At 37.7% G+C, this 22,573-nt stretch overlaps 1 protein-coding gene across 2 annotated transcripts in view; it reads right to left on the bottom strand.

The window, feature by feature from the left end:
- Positions 1 to 21,044, bottom strand: part of LOC127803372 (nicotinate phosphoribosyltransferase 2-like) — a 45,312-nt gene extending 24,268 nt beyond the window's left edge. For both annotated transcript variants that reach the window (XM_052339543.1, XM_052339544.1), the window contains exons 1-7: positions 20,554 to 21,044; positions 18,461 to 18,608; positions 17,202 to 17,321; positions 16,932 to 17,066; positions 16,781 to 16,842; positions 3,056 to 3,131; positions 55 to 156 (exon numbers count right to left, since the gene is read on the bottom strand). In XM_052339543.1, the coding sequence (XP_052195503.1) occupies positions 55 to 156; positions 3,056 to 3,131; positions 16,781 to 16,842; positions 16,932 to 17,066; positions 17,202 to 17,321; positions 18,461 to 18,608; positions 20,554 to 20,714 (804 nt within the window). In that variant the 5' untranslated portion in view covers positions 20,715 to 21,044. The remainder of the gene's footprint in view (positions 1 to 54; positions 157 to 3,055; positions 3,132 to 16,780; positions 16,843 to 16,931; positions 17,067 to 17,201; positions 17,322 to 18,460; positions 18,609 to 20,553) is intronic.
- Positions 21,045 to 22,573: the final 1,529 nt, after the last annotated feature.

Here is a 22,573-nt window from a genome sequence, read left to right as displayed (position 1 = left end):
TACTTCAGGGTGAAAAAGGAAACACATTAAGAAGTTGGGTAAAATCCAGCGCACCTTTATTTTGCCTAACCATGTTTGCACCAGACTAACAAAATCCTCACAAGTACTTGTACCATCATGACTTGGAAGTGATTTCTCCATAATCTCATCAGGGCTCTGCACATCAGTGGATAAATTAGACAAGAAAAAACTCATGCAAGAGGGAGTACATAGCCCAATGAAACAAGAAGAAAGAAATTGTCAAACAAATATATCAGTTGGTAGAAATACAAAATGGCACATTTTAAAACTGTTTAGTTAAAGTTGAAGAGATCAAGAATAAGAAACTTTAAGCAATTAATACCATTAGGAGGCATACAAGCAGAGGTTAGATTTCACCATATAAAATTTTGGTCAAACATTTGCTAACATAAGGAAGAACGCACTACATGCACACCCACAAACACACCAGATATGGTTCATCCAATTTTCCAACAATTCAATTATTTCTTGTGGCTGATGAAATCATTAATAGTCGAGCAGAGCAACTATAGCATGCAGGTTTATGACATTGATCAAATGCTACATCAGCCAATTAGACAGCAGAATCATGTACAGATGGATAATTCAAAAGCAAGTTATTGACAAAATTTGCTCCTGCATATAGACAAGAAAGAAGTAATCCTCGTGATGTTGGCAGCAGCAAACAAGCTGCCAAGCTAAAAAATATTAGATTTGTAACTGAACAGTTGCAAACTATCAAAACCCACTTAATCTTCCAGGTCAAGGGTCGCTTCTTTGTAGACTCACTGAAACAAGGGGTGTTTTACAAAGCTTCCAACTTTTAGATTTCAGTTTTGGTTTTAATTTTTTTTATGTTCAATTTTCGTTTTCATTTAAAAAATGAAAACTTAACTTCTTGTTAATAACTTTTATTTGTTTTCAATTTTTTTTTTTTTGTGTTTTTTTCTTTTTTCTTTCCCTTCTCCTTCCCACTACCAGGCTCCAGCGACACTCTGGGAGTCAGCTGGTGGTCTGGGAGTTGTGGGGAGGCATCCTGGCAACTCTTAGGTGGGGCTTCCAAAAGCCAGGTGATTCCACCTGACAACCAAAGTCAGCAACTGTGTGGGAGGGTATGGGAGGGGAAGAAAATGAAGATGAAATGGAAAATGTAGAAACACTTCTTTATTGTTTTCATTTTCCAAAATTTTTGAAAAATGGAAAAAAGCAATCAAATACCATTTCATATTTTTGTTTCCAAAAATAAGAAAACCCCAAACAAAAATCTAAAAACGAAAGGGCTATTGAATGGACCCTATTGACTACTTTTCTAAGTTAATCTAGGCCATCTTTCTGTTTTAAATCATTTTGCAAAACCCATGAAACTTTCAACAATATGTCAAAAAGGGGTTATATTGCTCTTTGTCTGCATATTCCAGAATTAATATCCCAAATCCTCTCTATTTTAGGCAATATACAGCTAGGAGACTATACAGCTCCTAACCTTCTTTGTTTTCCGTTTAGATTAGTTGATTGCTGATTCTTTGGAGATTCCAAACTGTTAGGGATGTGATTAGATTCTTTTTTTTGTGTATTTATTCTGACTATGTACAGCTCTTTGATTAAGTGAAGTAATTAACTTTCTCCACACTCTTAACGTTTTCTATCAAATAAATATTTTTCGTCCATCAATTTACATTTACAGTTGCATGCAGTCAAACAAAATTGAACACTTTTTTTTTTCTTTTGGAAGGGGGGGGGGGGGGTTGTTCTCAAAACACTTTCAGGAAGACAAACTACAGTAATTTCATCAATGAATTAACTTGTTACACACATTCTGGAGGAAGTTTATAGTATATGTAGTTATTTGGTGACACTTTAAAATTGTGCAACTAGAATAGATGCAAACTCCAACTTAGAATTGTGGAAAGATGCTTTGAAATTTAAAGAATTTAGGTTCGGTAGGAATTGTAGAGAATGTGTAAATTACAAGTTTAGAAGCACTGGAAAGGAGAGAGTAAGAGTGCCATTTCCCGTATTCTTGATCAATGATCCATAATCCATTGAAAACATATAGATTCGGGGAGACTGAAAAGGATGTTGCCCATAAACTGAAAATCTCATTAATTAATGAAAATAGCTTAGGCATACATTATGATTAGAGAAATCTTGATAATTGAAGAATTGCCACAACATAATTGCAAGTCTACCCACATTTGGGGAAAAAAAGGGTGGATAATAAACAAAAAAAACTACATTGAAATTGATCAAAAAAGGAACCTAGAAATGGAGAGCAAGTGGTTGAATTAAAGCTTGTTAAGTGCATTGAAAGACCGGCTTCACGAAATCTTGGTTTTCATGAAGCAGATAATGCATACTGATATAGATAAAGTAAGCATGAACCTTGAATGTAGTAGGTTCCCCTTGGAATAGTCAAACATGTAATATCATATGTCCTCTTAGGTCCATGACCTCCCAGAACACAAACTCCCCTACTTTGTGGCTCTAGAATACCTGTCATGCCATAAATCTCATCTCATCATAATTCTTACCTAGATAATTTTCCAAAGAAACTTTCTTAAACGGGAGTTTACTCTTCTAATGCCATGGGCCCTCACCCATAAGTGCTAGATGAAGTTTACTCTTAAGGCTCAAAAGACTAAGTAATATTCCCAAAACCTTCTGACTAACTATAAGGTCATGACAAAACATATCTCAAATATCCTAATCATTGGGGCTCTTGAAATCTTCGATGATTCCATGTTCAATGAACTTCAACCTCACATAAAGTGAAGCAGTTCTGCTCAGATAAAAAGAGAGGGCGAACTTTTAGAATGTAATGTACTTTACTCCAGTAAGAAACTTCAATAATAGACTCAGAATACAAAAAGATTTTCTAGACATGAAATTTCAACACCTTTAGCTTAACCATGCATCAAACTTGAATGGGAAGCCAATAAAAGCATGGTTGAATGAAAATTAGGGAATAACACAAAAAACTAAAGTAATAAAAATGGTTAGTAAAAAATATGAACTACTAAGAAGCTTATTTCTAATATTTGCTTGCTAAACATACCATGAATGAGCTAACAAAAGCATGGGAATGTGTACCACGAAGAGGTATCCCAAATAACCTCCCAGCTTCAACATTGCTGTCAACACAACAGAAGGGAAAAAAAAAAAATGAGCCATAATGAAATCTACTTTTATCACGTAGTCAATGGAAAACAATAAACAGAATTTCAGATTGCAGTCAACCAAGAAAAAGAGGAAAATGAGCCACTTTGGAATCTCCTTTAATCAAGTAGTAAACAGAAAACAACAAGAAGAATTTCCAGTTTATGTTAACCAAAAAGGTTCATAATGAAGCAATTCAGTATATATCTTCATGTTATTCTATGCCTGACCTGTTGAACACATTAGAAATACTCAAAAATGAAAAAGATAGAATATCACTGCTGATTTTTTCCCAAATGTATATTGGGTAATGGGCAGGAAGCATCACTATAATAAATTCTGCACAATGATGATTCCGTGACCAATATTGGATCCAAGGAACAGGGAAACAAGTTTGTATATATCAAGATGAAAATATAAAATTAACAAGCCACACATTAAAGGAAATTGAGAAGGAAAAAACTTTGCAATTCAAGAATAGCATACCAACCTTTATCCAACTATGTGGGGTTGGCTACATGAGTTCTAGCTCTCTAATCATTTCTATCTATAGCCTTATCTTCTATAAGACCTTTATAACAAATATCATACCTAAGTGTCTCCCATCAAGTTTTTCTTAGCCTTCCTTTTGCTAAATACTTATTCCATTCTATCTACTCTTCTCACAAAAGCTTCTAGGTCTTCTCACATAACCAAACCATCTTACTCGTGTCTGGGCCCCACTCCCAAAAGTCCTGCTAGCATAGGAGTCCGGAGAGGGAGTCCCCACAAAATGGTTACAGATACAAACTCAAGAGACACTAGGCTTAACTTAAAAGGGAAAACATTTCCAAACCACTTTCACTTCTTTACACAACGTAAACAAAATACAAGGCAGCCTATAACTTCTTGAAATACAACATTAGGGCTTGCCTACCTTTTGGGCTAAAAAAGGGGAAGTTCAACCTAATAAAATAAGACAGTTTCGGAATCTTCCTTGAACACAAAACAAAACAAAACGCCCAAGAATCTTCCAATCAGGATGGCTCTATACACATGCCTACCCATGAAGAACTAAGCATTGTTGGACCCACCCTCGACTTTTTTCTTGCCTTTACCTGGAATGATGCAAAACAAGAGTGAGCCACATGGCCCAGTAAGTATAATTTAGGAAGGACAGGAGTCAAGAAGAAATGGAACAAGCAAAAGAACGACTCATTACATTACACACCCCCATGCCATGTGTCATGACACCATGAAATGCAAGTTGATGTGAACGATAAAGAAGCAAAGGCAAGGGTTGTCCAAGAGCATGTAAATCTTGGGTCAATTACTCGTTCAAGGGTTAAAGAATTTCAAAAGGAACTTGAGTTATTTATTGGGAAGACTTCAGCCCATTTAAAAGAGTTAGAATTCAAAGTGAAGGAGTTAAAGCCCAAAGTAATCACATTGCTTGTTTACTTGGAAGCTCAGGACCAGAATGCAACTTAGGCACTCCATGATCAAGCCTAAGCAATCAACCCATCTGTCAGGCCCAAGTCTTTCCAACAAGCCCAAGTCTCATAAATGATGTCATGGATGATGTCACCCTTCATTTGTCCTTTATGTTTGAGAGTGTTTTGTCGTGTTTGTATCATTGTGTTTTATCATCATGACTCCATTTGTCAAAAGTGGCATGATAATATTTTTCTTTATACTTTTGGTTTGTCTTTTATCATCATTAGCCCTATTTTGTCAAAAGAGGCAATCATGATTCCCATTGTCAAAAGTGACATGATGATGTTTTACTTTATGCTTTTGTTTTGTCTTTTATCATCATTAACCCTCTTTTGTCAAAAAAGGCAATGATGTTGTTTGTCTTTAATTATTAGGTTTGTCTTTAAGACTAGTATTTATATGTGTGATCTTGCAATGTTTTGACACGAACATTTTTATGAAGAAAGTGTAAGAGCATTTTTATCCTAATTCTTATCTAAGCAATTCATTTGTTTAGTGACGAATTTACTTGATTCCTATCACTCTTCCTTCTTCTATCTTAGAGTGTAGCGAATCAAAACTAGTATTTTCTTGTTTGTGGCGAACTTTCTTATCAAACAAGGAGTGCTAGTATTTCTTTTGTATTTTGGGCACATCATAAGTGCATGGGACCACACATGCGGTCCTTGGGCCCACATAAGGCTCACCGGCACCGAAGGCCAAAGAATAATAAAATACACACATGTCATGCGGATGAATACCTGCATGTACAATTAAATCATTATGCTGCGAACGGAGTCCCTTCTCGTGTCAAACATTTAGTCTACTGAACTTATGAGCCAAAGCTCCCTCGTGTCAGGCCCTTGCCTATCGAGCTTGCGGATATATCCTGCGGACCAAGTCCGTTGTGCGCAATAGTAACCATGCAACACATACCATAACATGATTCATGTATGCTACTACATAAACCCATGTTTTCCGACATTCCATGCAAATACCCACATTCAACCACATGCCACATGCATCATACCCATGCTTGTATTTAGAATAACCCCAGTAAGGACAAAGATGGACAACCATAGCATGAAACCCATGAGAAAACGCACATTACACATCATAAACGAATCCCAGTCAGCATGCACATAGGACCCAAAGCACACGAACATACAACATCACTCACAATACTTACCCCCAAGCTAGAGTTGCATCATTCCTTTTAGAATTGTAGGGTGAACCAAGCCCTACCTAGGCTCTTTAAATGAAATCCATTGAGGGTTCAAAGAAGACACCGAGAGTAAACTAGTTTACTTAGACCAAGACTAGATATCCAAAAAGAAATAAGAGTTCCAACCACAAGGCCTTAGGAACGACAAGAGCAAACTCTTCAAAACGGAGAGGGGGTTAGAGAACTTGCCTTAACTTCTTTGCTTATTAGGAATAAAGCTTGAGAGCAAATTAAACCTCCAACTTGCTGCCACCCATATACACACGTATATGTAAACATAACAGAACTAGTGGATGTCTGGAAGAAGAAGAGGAATATGGAGCTAAATCCTTATAGAAAAAAGAGGAAGAACATACGCACGGAAGGCCTCTGTCGGCTGCTCACGTCGCTTCTTGCTTTCCTCCACTTCCCCTTGGCTTTTCTCTTCTCAAGTATAATAGAACTCTCTAGAGGCTGATACATACAAACAACAACAACAACATATCCAGCCTTTATCCCACTATGTGGGGTCGGCTACATGAATTCTAGACTTCCATGTATTTCTGTCTTTTGTCATATCCTCATTTAGATCCATATATTTCATATCAAATTTTAATGTCTCTCCCAAAGTCTTCTTGGGTCTACCTCTACCTCTTTTTGTGACTAATTGTTCCATTTCATCAACTCTCCTCACAGGAGCGTCTCTTAGTCTCCTTCTCACATGACCAAACCATCTTAGTCTAGTCTTTCTCATCTTCTCCTCGATTGGCACTACTCCTACCTTATTACGAATAATTTCATTTCTAATTTTATCCTTTCTTGTATGTCCGCACATCCATCTTAACATCCTCATCTCCGCTACACTCGTCTTTTGCTCATGCTGGTATTTGACTGCCCAACATTCAGGCTGATACATACATATTTATGTATTTTTAATATACACTATAACATGTAATTTACATGCAATTACACCCCAACTTTGCCTGGCAGCCGGCAGCCTTAGGGGCTAAGCAAATTCCACCCTCCCAAGCACAATCATGCCTCCTGCCAACTCCTCTTCCCTTGGTCCCCTCCTTCCATCTTTCCCTAGCCACAATTGTTGACTTTTGTGCACCTATACATACATGCATACAAGCTTCCTTTGACTTGCTTATCTAAAACAACCAATAAGATATTACTAATCACAAAACACACACACACACATATATATACCTACCACTATGCACGACAGCTTCATGCCACACTCATCCTAAATTTTGACTTCCTTTTCCCTTATTTGACCTTGAATTTTCCCACTTCAAGAATAGCTTCTTTTGCTTGACTTTCCAACCCTCTATGCAACTCCTCCAAACCCTTGGCCAAATAAACACAGAAAATTAAAACACACGTGGGGATGTCAATAAGGCAGCCTAAACCTGATAATGGGTCGTTACAAATCATATCTCAACACATATTATCTTTAAACTTTATTTCTAATTTTATCTTTTCTTATATGGAATCTTAGAAATAACCAAAGACAATTTGTCTTCATTGATTGAAATGAGCAAGAACAACATCCTCTTTTAAGGAGAGGATTATGAACAAAAAAAGGAAGGAAATAATCTAAATATTGACAGCATCCTAAACTACATCCTTGACTTACTATATTTACATATTATTTACATAAAACTCAGATCCTAGAATATTCTAGGATTAAGGACAAATCTCTCTTGATTTTAGCATATTTCCAGCACTCCCCCTTAAGTTGGCTTGTAGATGTCTTCCATAGCTAGCTTGCCAATAAGTTTATCAAATTGCTTCTTATGAAGACCCTTAGTTAGAACATCAACAATTTGTTCAGTTGTTGGAAGATATGGCATGCATATTATTCCAGCATCGAGCTTCTCCTTGATGAAATGTTTGTCCACTTCTATATGTTTCGTACGATCATGCAATACCGGATTATGAGCAATAGAGATGGCAGCTTTGTTGTCACAATAGACTTTTATAGGTTTTGATTGAGGAAATTTTAGCTCTTCAAGTATCCTTTTGATCCACATCCCCTCACAGATTCCATGAGCAACAGCTCTGAATTCTACTTCTGCACTACTTCTAGCCACAACATTTTGTTTTTTGCTTCGCCAGGTGACAAGGTTTCCCCCAACAAACGAACAGTAGCCTGAAGTAGATCTCCTATCATTAACACTTCCTGCCCAATCTGCATCAGTGTAGATCTCAACTTGTAGATGGCCATGTTTCTTGAATAGTAAGCCTCTTCCGGGAGAACCTTTCAGATATCTAAGGATTCTGTAGACTGCTTCAAAATGCTCTGGCCCTAGTGAGTGCATAAATTGACTCACCACACTCACTGCAAAAGCAATGTCAGGTCGCGTATGAGACAAGTAGATTAATCTGCCCACAATTCTCTGATATTGTTCCCTGTCCTTTACTTCTTCAGCTTTGACAGCATATAGTTTCACATTAGGCTCAATGGGAGTTTCTGACACCTTGCAGCCGAGTAATCCTGTTTCTCCAAAAAGGTCAAGAACATATTTTCTCTGATTGACAAAGATGCCTTCTTTGGATCTTGCAAACTCCATTCCAAGGAAGTATTTTAGGATTCCCAGGTCTTTGATTTGGAACTCATTTGCAAGTTTCTACTTGAAGACTGCTAACTCTATCTCATTATTACCAGTTAAAATAATGTCATCAACATAAACAATCAAAATTGCAACTTTACCATTCTTTGAGTATTTATAAAATATAGTGTGATATGCCTGACTTTGAAGGAAGCCATAACTGGTAACTGCATTTCCAAAGCGTTCGAACCATGCTCTTGGAGACTGTTTGAGACCATACAGGGATTTCTTCAGTCTACATACTTTGTTACTCCCAAGTTTATTTTCAAATCCAAGAGGTAAACTCATAAAGACCTCCTCTTCAAGATCACCGTTAAGAAACACATTTTTGACATCAAGTTGGTGTAGAGGCCAATCTAAATTTACTGCAAGAGACAACAAAACTCTGATAGAGTTTATTTTTGCCACAGGAGCAAAGGTCTCTTGATAATCAATCCCATAAGTCTGGGTGAAACCTTTAGCCACTAGTCTGGCTTTGTACCTGTCAACACTCCCGTCAGCCTTACATTTTATTGTAAACACCCATTTACACCCTACTATTTTCATCCAAAGCTTCCTGTATATTCCTTGGCACAAACAAGTGTGAAATCCTAGATGTGGAAGCCATATGATTCTTAGATAATCTGTGGTAGGAGAGGTATTTAGCAATAGGATATTTAGTGCAACTCCTTACACCTTTCCTAATTGCTATAGGAATATCAAGATTAGAAATCGTAGGTAAATGATTGGAAATAGTTGAAGAATCAATTTTGGAATTGTTAGGTAAAGTAGAAGGAGGTGAACTAGAAGTTGAAGCGGGAGCTCTTGAACTTACAGTGCCATTTATCAGGTTTTCAGACTGGTTTTGTGCAGAATTGACATTCAAGTCTTTGTTCTTTTGATGAAATCTCTTCCTGGTATAAACTTGAAGCTCAGAATTTAGATCATTATGATCAGTTTGTAGTAATTCTCCCCCTACCTGAGAAACCCCTTTACTTGGCATCAAAGAACCAGAATCTCCTAGGTGACCATTATCAGAAATATGTGATTCCTGAGTAGGACAAATTGCATTTGGAAGAGGGACAGAAACATCCCAAAAATTGTCTTCAGCTTCATGGTTCTTCCCCTGAAAGGAATTTTTGGTAAAATAGGGTTTGTTTTCAACAAATAAGACATCCATACTCACGTGAGTCTTTTTTGTGAGAGGATCATAACACTTATAGCATTTTTTATGAGAGGTATAACCCAAGAAAACACATTTGACAGTCCTAGGATCAAGTTTTGAGCGAAATTGAGTAGGTATATGAACATACACAGTACATCCAAAAACTTTGATGGGAATGTCCGAATGTAATCTAGTGTTGGGAAAAATGTCTTTGAGGCACTCAAGGGGGGTTTGATACTTTAATACTTTAGTAGGCATCCGATTTATCAAATAGGACGTCGTTAAAACAGCTTCGCCCCATAAATATTTTGGAACATGCATAGAAAACATGATGGCACGTGCTACTTCGAGTAAATGTTGATTTTTACGTTCAGCAATGCCATTTTGTTGAGGAGTATACCGACAAGTAGTTTGGTGGTGAATACCTTTGGTTTTCAAAAAATCCCCCAAGTGCTCATTGAAATACTCGGTGCCATTGTCAGAGTGTAAAATGCCAATTTTGGTTTGAAATTGGTTTTCAATCATAGTGTAAAAGTTTTTTAATAAAGTTTCCACTTCAGATTTTTTGTGCATCAAATAAACCCAACACAAACGAGTATGATCGTCTATAAATGTAACATACCACTTTTTTCCAGATAGAGTAGAAATTTTAGATGGGCCCCAAACATCACTATGAATTATATAAAAAGGTTTGGATGCTTGGTAAGGCTTTGGTAAATATGTAGAACGATGATTTTTTGCCAAGATGCAACTTTCACATTGAAAAGAAGAACAATCCATTTTTTTAAATAATTCAGGAAATAAACGTTTCATATAGGTAAAACTAGGATGTCCTAGTCTAAGATGCCATAGCATAATTGTGTCTTGAACAGGAATTGAACTAGTACTACTAAAGCCCTGAGCTTTTTTATTACCAGAAGACTTTTCATCAAAGTAGTAAAGACCTTCAATCATCCTAGCACACCCAATCATCGTCCCCAAGTTCTGGTCCTGAAATTCACAATAGGATTCAAAGAAAGTAACACGACAGTTAGAGTCTTTCCAAAGTTTACTAACAGACAAAAGATTGCAGGCCAAGTTAGGAACATGAAGAACAGAATGGAGATTAATTTTTTCGGTTAGTTGAATAAGACCTTTTCCTGTAATAGATGAAAAACTACCATCGGCAATTCTGATTTTTTCATTTCCAGAGCTAGGAGAATAGATATTAAATAAATAAGGAGAACTAGTCATATGATCGGAGGCTCCAAAATCAATAACCCATGGAGAGGAATGTAGACAAGAAAGAGCTTTAGGTTTTCTACCTGTGTGTACCAAGGAAACACTAGGAATACCAGATGAGGAACTGGATTGTAACAGCTTCAAGAGTTGATCAATCTGCTCTTTGTTGAAGGGACCTGTGTCAACCTCATTTGCAGTAGGGACCCCATGGTTACTGCTCTTGTCTCCTCGCTTGTTGCTCTTCCAATTGGCAGGTTTGCCATGACTTTTCCAGCAAGTCTCACGAGTATGGCGTGGTTTGTTGCAATGGTCACACCAGACCCGACATAACTTACACGCTGGATATTTTGTTTGGATAGCAGGGGCAGGATTTAAGGATGTTTCGGAAGTGACTTCCGACGTAACTTACACGTTGGAAGAGGAAAAAACAAGAAGGAAATGAAGCAAGCAAGGTTACCAAGATCTGGGAGATGGCTGCAAAATTAGTTGTTGTCAATGTAAGGTGCCAGCAAGCAGAAGGCGGTCGCGGCTCTCTGCATAAGCGGTTGCAACAATAATGTTGTGAACAACTGTGGCCGCCGCGTTGTGCAGAAGAAACAGTTGCGGCAGTGCTTTCCAGTGGCTACGGTGGCTGCGACGTGCGGCTGCGCTGCGCTGTGCAGCAACAGTGACTGAAACTGGTCAAGGTAGAGAAGTCGCGAACAATCGGCAGTGGCTGAAGCGAACACAGCGGACCCAATTGGAGTGGGTGTCACCATTCGGAAGCGAACGTTGGTCACGGTAGAGAGGCCGCGAGCAATCGGCAGTGGTTGAAGCGAACACAGCCAACCCAATCGAACACCGCTTGCACTCGCCCAGCGGAAGCTTGCACTCGCAAGCGGTAGAAAGAATCCTGGCAGTTGACGATGGAGGACGCGACAGAGAAGATGACCTTGGGTCAATCTTGGGTGGCCGCGACCAGCAGATTCAAGCTTGGCGAAGGCTGGGAATTGCCGAATCCGGGCATCAACAACCAATCGAGAGGCCAATAGAGGAGGCGTAGACGGTTGCGCGAAGAGCCTCACATGGAGTGGATGGCTGAGATTTAATCCAGCTCTGATACCATCTTAGAAATAACCAAAGACAATTTGTCTTCATTGATTGAAATGAGCAAGAACAGCATCATCTTTTAAGGAGAGGATTATGAACAAAAAAAAGGAAGGAAATAATCTAAATATTGACAGCATCCTAAACTACATCCTTGACTTACTATATTTACATATTATTTACATAAAACTCAGATCCTAGAATATTCTAGGATCAAGGACAAATCTCTCTTGATTTTAGCATATTTCCAGCACGGAAGCACATCTCTTAGCATCCACATTCTATTACATTCATATTTTTCACATGTTAGTCCTTTACTTCCCAACATTTTGTGCAAAAAAACAAAGCTAGTCTTATAGCTATCTATCATGATCCTAGGGTTTAGCCTAGGACTAGAATGGAAATCGGAAGGATCCGATTCATTTAAGGTCAAGAACAAAATGTATAGAGGGGAAATTGAAGAAGAATGGGGAGAAATTAGAGAGAATGGAGGGAGAATGGCAGAAGAACGAGAGAGAGAAATCTTGGAAGAGAATTCAAAATTCAATATCAAAATCAGCATGCCCTCTCCTCTTACAATGGGCCTTTTTATAGGCCATAGCTAGCTCCTTAACTAATTTCTAACAGCACCCATGTGCTCCTAACAAACACCCAAATATCTCCTAACAAACTAATATAAGACTATTACAATATTACTCATTTATTATATCTCTATCACAATATTACCCTTCTAATCCTTTTAGGGGCATGACAATTTCCCTGCCTTGAAACATGTCTTGTCCCCAAAACATGCCAAACCTTCACAGCTTTCATTATGCTCCCCTTGTTTTTTTTCCTTTTCTTCCACAACTTAGATGGAGAAATTGTGAAGATATCCTTCACTGCCAATGGAATGATCCCAGGTGACTTTTGCTTTCCATGCATGGTATGAGTCTTCCAACTGCTAGTAACACCATAAGCAAACACTATACCATTAATTCCTTGCATGGCACCACTTACAACCTGCTGGGCTGCAACATCAATTTCGGTCTTCAATCCTCCCTTCAACAAGGGTGACAGAAATTCTAATCGATCAACTGGAGGAACAACAAACAAAGTAGTAGCAGCTTTGTTCTTTCCGGCCAAACTCTCGACAGCAACATGGTGACACCATTTAGGATCAGCAAGATTTCCTCTAGCTGGTGATGTCTTCGCCTTATCATTAGTTAAGGAATCCTCAGCATTATCCAAAACCACAGGCAATGGAACCTTATCATTAGGAACTCCACCACCCATTCCCTTTCTTATAGAATTCTAATCTTGAACACCCTCCAATCCTTCTATCCCTGCACTAGTCAACAAAGGTAACGAATTGGCCTTGGCTTCCTAAGTCACTTCATCAAATGCTACCCCATTTTCCTCTTGCAGCCTTTCAATAGGTGCATCTTGCGGTCTTATTTTTTCTTCAAACTTCTCAAGCACTGCTGCATAATTCATCCCCAATTCCAGCAATTCCTTGTGGCCTTTTGTCATTCCTTTTATCTGATTGACTATTGTCCTAGCCACTGGATTGTTACAGCTTCCCTTTAGATAATGTTTTTCACCACCAAAATTACTCCCAATATTGCAGCCATCCTTCTGGTCACTGTTGCCTCCATCAAAATGCTTCTTTTTCTGCCCAAAGTCTAGAGTAGGCAGCGAATCGGTCGTTCGTAATCTTGTCTCCTTCTTCGACTGCTCCACTCCAAGAAATTCTTCCTTGTTAAAACTTTCGTGATAATCATCAAAGTATTCCACCAAAAAATTGTAATGATACTTCTTAATAAGTATCATCGCAAACCCTTGCAGCTTCTCACGGAACATACGACCAAATTCCTCGCACTCTTCATGAATCCCATTGCTTGTTCCTTTGTCCCTGTTGCTGCCAACTGAAAATGCAGCCTTCTTTAGCTGCCATTGAGGCTCCATTCCAGCTAAAAATGAAGCATTCTTCTATTGCAATTTAGGGCTCATCTGCTCCATGTATGCATTGCTCCCAATGACCTCACGATCAGGTCGCCCCCTTGAAAATGAAGCACCCTTCTGCTGCGACTGAGACTCCAATGTCCTCGTGCTTGCACTACTGCCCCTACCAAACTTCTCACAAGCAGGACAACTCGAAGGCCAATAAACAGGAGCTTTGTACATCTTGAATCCCTCGCTTCTCTTCAGTATGTACCTCTCAACAATCACCCTAAAGCTGATCCAAGATGTGGCAGATTACAATCACTGTTCTGCTTCGGAGTCGGTCCTATTTTAGGGCCGGAATAAATTGCACGTTACAGCAACTTGATCGGCCTTCAAGAGTCGCTTAGGGCTACTGAATATCCTATCTCGCTTGCTGTAATAATACCTAATACTTGCTGGAATCACCGTTAGAATCACCGGCCTGCAACGCCTTCCAAGTCACAATCGCTTGGCCTCGAATCCGCTTCAACTTATGGCCCGTGATGCATCAAGCTTACTTCCCACGGTTATGCTCTGAGTTGGCTCTCCAGAACAGTCGAAATCTCCTTTCAATCAAGGAGGAAAGCACGTTGTGACACCCCGGTCGCTTCACCAACACGGGTCAGAAGGCAACCTAAACCGTGGCACACACAGTGCCTTTCGATCAAAGCGGCAACACCCACAAAACTTCGGTTGAAATTCCAATTAAAACCGCCACACCTCAGTCGCACCTGTAGGAAGCTTATTGGTCAGGGTCGAAATGGTCTTCCGGTTTGGTCGCAACTCTCTAGGTCATCCGCTTCACCTTCGACGGATTCAAGCTCGCCTCAACAATCGCACTTCAGTGGTCGTGGACCACCCTCCCTTCATTGCCTTCCAGCCGAACCAAGAATCACCTTCAATGATCAAATCTATCACCGTTCAAAATCATTGTCAAGGACCACCGTCAACCCAAAGATCACCGTCGACTCTTCGTTACCTCCCGAGGTTGAGGATCACCGACTTAGCGACCTTGGCCCAGTCACTCCAGAATCACCGTCAAAGTTGCCTAGGTCAATTTTTCCTTCACCCGCCTTCCTTAGTCGGTCTCCTCCTCCACTCCATCAATTGATGCTTCCGATCAGGTTGGGTGTTCAATTCGTTCACTCGGAATTCTGTCTTAGGCTGATGACCGCCTGAGTTCCAACCAATCGCTAGGAATCACTGCACCCAACCGCTATCAACTATTGTTCGAAATCCGCTTCACTATGGATTATTAGCAAGCGAGGTTTGCACCCAAGTCGATTAACGTGTTCAAAGTGGAAGAACCGATTGAAGAAGGTGCAGAGCTTGATCGATCAAGGAAGGCGATTGTGATGTAACCAGCGGAATTCTCCGAAATTGAGAATCGATGGTTGCGGTTTCTTCGAAATTCACCTGCAACGGCTCCGAGGATGGGAAGGCTTGCTCGTCTGGGAGTTCCAATCAACTGGAATCAAATCCACAGCCAATGATTGACTGCTTTGATACCAATTGTCATGGTCCTAGGGTTTAGCCTAGGACTAGAATGGAAATTGGAAGGATCTGATTCATTTAAGGTCAAGAACAAAATGCAAATAGGGGAAATTGAAGAAGAATGGGGGAGAAATTAGAGAGAATGGAGGGAGAATGGTAGAAGAACGAGAGAGAGAAATTAGAGAGAAATCTTGGAAGAGAATTCAAAATTCAATATCAAAATCAGCATGCCCTCTCCTCTTACAATGGGCCTTTTTATAGGCCTTAACTAGTTCCTTAACTAATTTCTAACAACACCCATGTGCTCCTAACAAACACCCAAATATCTCCTAACAAACTAATATAAACCTATTACAATATTACCCCTTTATTATATCCCTATCACAATATTACCCTTCTAATCCTCCTAGGGGCATGACATTATCTTATAAATTTTTCTTCTTGTTTTAGTAGAATCTTATTATCACATAAAACACAAGAAGCACTTTTCTATTTTATCTATCCTACCTTGATTCAATGGGTAACATCCTCGTTAATCTCACTGTCTTTTTGGATGATTGATCCAAGATATGTAAACTGAACTTTTCTTGGTATAACTTGATCTCCCAATTTTACATAACATCATCCATACTTATATTTTTACTAAACTTCCATTTCATATATTTGGTTTTCACTCTACCACTTAAAACTTCGATTCTACATTGTCCCTCCATATCTCAAGCATAATATTCATGACTTCTCTTGCCTCGTCCATCGACACAATGTCATTTGCAAATAGCATACACCAAAACACCTCTACTTGGACATTTTTAGTGAGTTCAACCATTACTAGGGTAAATAGGTAGGGGCTTAATGCAAATCCTTGATGTAATCCTATTGTAATGGGAAAAGTGTTTGTATATCCTTCGCATGTTTTTGTGGACTCCTTTCTTCTCTAAAACCCTCTATAAGACTTCTCTAGGAACTTATATCATAAGTTTTTCTAGATCTATAGACACCATACGGAAAGGACCTTACAATAACACTTATATATTCAATCTAGAATCAAATAACTGGAAAAGGCATAATGTAAAAGGTGTGGGGTGGGGGAGGGGAGGGGACCAACTAAAGTGTAAAGCCTTGCAAATATTAAAATTTGTCTGTATCCTACCTACATAACAAGAGCAACTTTAGAAATTTTCTCCCTGAGGTTTGGTCTGGGCTTACATTCTATGCTGTCATTAACCAAAGAAAATTGCAAATCCTAAATGAGAACCCAAAAAAAAAAAAAAAAAGTTAATCTACGTAAAGATTAACATGAATAAACAGTTGGAGTTGAGAGCCCCATAAAGAATAAGTAAAATGAATCATTTGATATGAATCCGCAATGCATAAGGTTGTAAACACAAACTTGGTTTACAACTTGTAGCTATAATTTAATATTCCAAAAGGAATCACCTTGTTGCATCAAATCCTCCCATATAACAGTACTTTGATGCCCCTATTGCACCATCAGGCCCCTAGTGCAAAAATAATGGAAATGATAAAGAATCCACTGACAATGAATGCAACTTTAGAATCTTCAAAACCAAAGGAAAACCTCAACAACCTGTGCCCGTCGAAGCCCAAACTCAAGTAGAAGTTTTGACTTTCCAGCAACAAAACGATGCCTTGCAGCATTTGTGGCAACTAAGGAGGCATAATTTATAAGATTCAAAAATGGAGTTTCCAGCAGTTGAACTACCTGAACAATAAATAAATTATTAGGTGTAGTCATAATGAAAAACATTAGCAGATGCTGGAGGAATTTATTCATCAGAGAACAACAATGATCTTCCAACAATCATCACAAACAAGGAAGCAGCATATAGCTCCTCACCGCAATTGGCCCTTCAACTCTCAGGAGAGGTACCTTTGGGAAAACAACAGAACCCTCCGGAACAGCACATACTTCAACATCAGAACAATCAATTCCTCTTAGATAATCATAGAAGCCAACCTAGAGTTCATCAACAGTAAATAGGGAACAGGTTATTCAGGTAGACAGAACTCATGGATTACATAAAGTATGACTAGCAGTTTCATATGCTTTAGATCAAATTTAAAGGTACTAGTAGCAAAAACCTATAGAATTTTGCAGCATATGACAAAATCAGTAAAAACATTTTTGATGGTGAGAAAGCAACTGGATGATAAAGCTAACATATAGGAAATCTGTTTTGGCTCCTTTTATTCATGAAACAACATCTCAGTCTTTTAAGAATATATTAATTGTTTTCAATACTATTGAATTGTTAATCACTGTCTAGTTTAAAAGTTTAAGTTAATGGATAGAGGGTTAACATTATCTTTTATATTATCATTTTTATTCTCATCATGCTTCCTCACATGTGGCCAGATTTCATTAAATAACTAGTCTAAACACATGTAACTAATTAAATATTGGGTTAGCAGTGAGGTTTGATAGGACCTTTGTCTGCTTTGATACTATATTTAATTGTCAATCATTATGTCATCTAAAAGTTTAAAATAATAGATAGAGAGTTAATTTTATCTTTTATATTATTATTTTTACTCTCAACAAGTTCAATGCTCATATTGACAATGTATCATTGAGCAAACTCATCAAACTCTAATAGGAGAACATGTCTGGAGATTTGCCACTATAAAGGAAAGATGATTTGTTCAACAACCATACGTATTGCATAAATCTCATATCTACCATTTGCAAGAAGAACCATTCATTTGAAAAATAAAAAACTCTCAAGTATTTGCTTCCCACTCCAACACCACCACCAACAAACGCCTTGCAATCACTTTCTTATTGGCTATTTTCAACTGTATATATGCCCACTTTATATGTGTGTGTGTTAAACAATCTCAGATTTCATGCATCATAATGGTGACACGTGATAAAAAAATTGAAAATCTTCTTGTGCCTGCATAGCAATACTAAAAAATGTATTATGTAAATTGCACATATGAGTTATAAGCTATGCTGAAAGTTTCCTTGAAAACAAAACTCAAATGCTGAAGAACAAGTGGAAAGATTTTACAATTTATTGGTAGATACAAAAGGTGAACTGGTTAGGTATACTACCACAAGTTCACTAATGGTTACAAATGAAATTGCTTTACCTCACAAGTTTTAGGCAAGGATGCTTGGATGAAAGCAATTTCATCCTCTGAAAATCTAAAATTAGCAATGAACCTTATGCACTCTTCAAGGCCAGCAAAAACTGTATATTCACCACCAAAGGGGTTCTTCCGAAAATATAAATCAAACCTGGAGAATGTGAAATAATAGATGAAATGAATTTACTAAATATATCTAAAGGCGTACAAGCCTAAAAAGGATAAATTTATTGTATGGAAAGAACAGTTGGATGCCAAAAATTATAGGAAAAGTATAACCATGAAAAGCTTCAACAAGGAAAAACGTGGCCAAGTAAAACTTTTAAAAGTTAATTGCATTGCTGCTATTTACTGTAAGATTAAAAAAACTATCTAAAAATTTGTAGTAATATAGTGTCTCGCTGAGTTGAATTTCTCAAGATTCATTGCACAAGGCAAAAGAGAAAACATTGCAATACAGGCAGATAAACAAAATTACATTCAATTGCAATTTCCTTCTACAGTGAAGCCAAAGTCTGGACACAATTGCATGCATTAAAAGTGTCACCAAATATTGTTCAGCAATAGATGGCCAATTCTTCCCTACAGATGCACTTTCAAAAGCTAACAAACCATGCACACCATCCATGACATACATGGCTGAAACTGAACCTCCATAAATTCAACGAAAATAAAGGGTCAAGATAAAGACCCACCATGTCAACAGAAGGAAACGATAATCTCACTAACACAAATTTAGATTTATGGGCATGAAATCCTATGCCACTTAATTAAAATTTAAAATTAATGAAAAATGCCCTATCAGATCTGGAGATGACAAATCACAAGCCCTTGTAGTTCGTCTAAATGGTTTACATGATTAGGCACTTTAAAAAGCCTTTGCAAAATCTTGAGCTGGATGGACATGGTCATACAACAACAAAAATCAAAAGCCTTAATCCCACTAGATGGACAAGGTCATAATCAAGAATATTTATTTTCACCAAGAAATGTGTAAATTTGACTGTTTGACAGAAGACACTAGAGAGCAGGTTTCCTTGTTCTCTACGTCTCTTTCCAATTCTTGTTAAATACAGGTTGAACCAGATTGTTAACTCCAACAATTTGATGTGCAGCCAGGAGTAGCATCAGAAATGGTTAATGAATCAGTATAGAAAGAGTAGGAGGTTTTGAGAATTGAGATTCCTAATTAATTAATTAATTAATAATATTATCAAACAATTTTTGGGGGAGGTAGATTCCTGATTTCAATCCTCATAATACTCTATATTAAAGAGTCAAATCTGAGATTACCGCATACATGCCCACATACCATCTATTTGATAGCGTGCAAGTATCAAGTTTGCTTGAACTGCTACTAAGCTAAACAAAAGCTTTTTTTTCATGAAAGCAACAATATAAAACCAGCGGTACAAATATAGACGCAACATAATTTATGATCTGCGACTGTGAAGCACATGTTGATTTAACATTTACTTTCTGATGTTAATAAATATGTCGACTCAATTCTCAAAATACTGAAAGCAAGGATTTATCACTATAATCTGCATTAATAATCATTTCATAGTCATGACAATTAGACTCACGATTCTCTCACACTGATCTATTGAAGCCATCATTTTGGAATCAGTATTACACTGTGAAGGTTTTCCTTGTGTCTGGATAAATGATTATGCATACTTTTTAGAATAGAATAAGATTCTTTCTGGCTGTTTGTTTCCCTTTTGTTTTTTGCCCCTCTATATCATGCTCTTAGTATCCAAAAGCGAGTGACCTGAAGCAAACGTAAGATGGCACCACAACATTTTTTTCAAGTACACTGAAATTGATCATTCCAAAACATCCGCGTTATGTTTAGAGGAAAAGGTCTAGATCAGTTGAATTCGTTCACACAAACAAAAGCCTTCAAGCAGTAAATTGATTGCTGAGTAAGGTCCATTACTATCAATAATGCTTCACAGTTCACACCCACCCCGAGAGGAATCAAAAACAAAAACCAAAACAGTTATAATACAAAGGTGAAAGTAGAGAGAAATCGAACAACTGCCAAGGATTGACAGAAAAGCTAATCAATTGGTATAGGAAAAAGAACTCACACAGCTCGTTCGTTATGCTTGCCAGCTTTCCAGTATGCATATGCCATGGTGAACTGATAAAGATCTGAAAGCAGAGGCGTCACCATAGGATTGGTCGGCCCATCAATAACCGGCCGGCGACTTTCTTCTCCTTCAATCGGACCGTTAGCCTTCTCCTCCATTGTTAACTTGCTGCGAATTCGAAATTCTAGGGTTATCTTTTCTCACTCGACCATTTAATACTTCCTCTTGTTACAGTTATCAATATTTAGCTGTTCTGAGTTCAGACCGTCAAGCAAGCGTCAAGGCTTGAGTCAGTTCAGAGCGCAAAGAAGAGACTGGAATTCAAAAGTCATCGCCGAGAATTGTGGCTTGCCTGCGGGTGAAGCTACTCTGAAAAATGGGAATTGTGACGTATATTTTGCCATCACTTATCAGAGACGAAAAATGCCACTTTGCCTTGAGTGGTAGCCTACCGGTGAAGCTTAAGCTACCACCGGTACGCCTGCGGATTCCACTCTTGCCTCTTAGGACCGACTTTGCTCCATTATATAATATAATAAGAAAAATGTTACTTGATAATTAAATTATCGAAAGAATAATTAAAAGTGTCAAAATTTAAAAATATTCTTACCTAATTTGTTATTGTCCACTCTAGATGAAGCCCGGTCTAACTTTATGATTGATGAAACCCTATGATTAATGATGAAATTCGATCAGATTTCATCATCGAATAAAGTCTGATTTGATCATCGAGTTTGTACATCTCATCAATATATGTAACACAATGTATATAATAAATTCATGATGAGTCACTAGTTCTAGACTTCTTTTGTCCTAGTTAAGTGACGTTTAAGGATGATAAATTGATGGATCATGTTATTTGTACCAACGAGATAACAGGTTCGATAGTTGAATCAAATTTCATCAAATCGTCGCAAATGGGAGAAGCCCGAGATTCATCGGCACCACAAACAAGAAAAGCCCAAGCTTTCATCTAGGATGAAGCCCGATCGAAGGCAACAGCAGCGAGGTGACGAGATGATGCAGTGGCAGTCGTGTAAGGTGTTATAGCAGTAGGGCGACAACAAGATGCAGTGACAATTGCATGAGGTGCTGCAACTGGGCGATGAGATAATGCATAGGCAATCGGCGAGACGACACAAAGTGGCAATGAGGCAAGGCAGAGTTTGTTGTAACAATGGCAGAGGATAAAAGAGGCGACCAAGGGCAAGAGTGGTGATTCTGCAAATTAGGTAAGGATATTTTTATCATTTTAAACCTTCAATTGTCAGACAAAGTAGCATTTTCCTAAATTAATTTTCCAAACGTCATCTAACTAACTAAGCACAAAGGGTGGTGTTGCCTTATAACCATACCAGAGATAGCGCCCTCAACACTTTAATTAAATCTTATACCTAAATGAATGCTATGAGTGCATTTGTGCGCTCTATTACATATGTTACTTTTTTGTCTTTTAAATTTTTTCTATCTAAAAACAAGAAGTATCCCCCCAAAAAATGTTCAATCTATATATATTGTATTATTGTTATTATTATATATTTAGAGTTTTTGAAAAAAAATATTTTAGTCATATATAATTATATACAGAGTGTGAAGATAATAGCACATGCATGCTATAGGGCATATATGTTATTTTCAATTTAATAAAATTTTGATATAATTTTTATTCTGAAAAACTATTCAACCTATGCACTTCACAGAAAATGATATCTTTTAAGGACACCAATTATTCAACTAGAATAGAATTTTCACATTCAACTGATTAATTTTAATTAATTTGATTTAGTTCAAGTTTAATCTAATCATATCTCTTTTCATTTCCACTTTAACACTAATTTACTAGCTCTAACATTTTAGTTTTAATTTGAATAAATGGATTTGACCAAAATATATATTATTAATTTACAAAAATATAACTACATTTTAAATTATTTACAAAATTATAACTACTATACACTAGCTTCACTTTTATCACAATAGTTATATTTACTAAAATGTCTGAAGTTCCTAATTGATA

This window comes from Diospyros lotus, chromosome 6, assembly GCF_014633365.1.
Source record: "Diospyros lotus cultivar Yz01 chromosome 6, ASM1463336v1, whole genome shotgun sequence".
Lineage (NCBI taxonomy): Eukaryota > Viridiplantae > Streptophyta > Magnoliopsida > Ericales > Ebenaceae > Diospyros > Diospyros lotus.
Note: the sequence above shows the minus strand (reverse complement) of the source record. Positions and strands in the feature narration are given on the sequence as shown.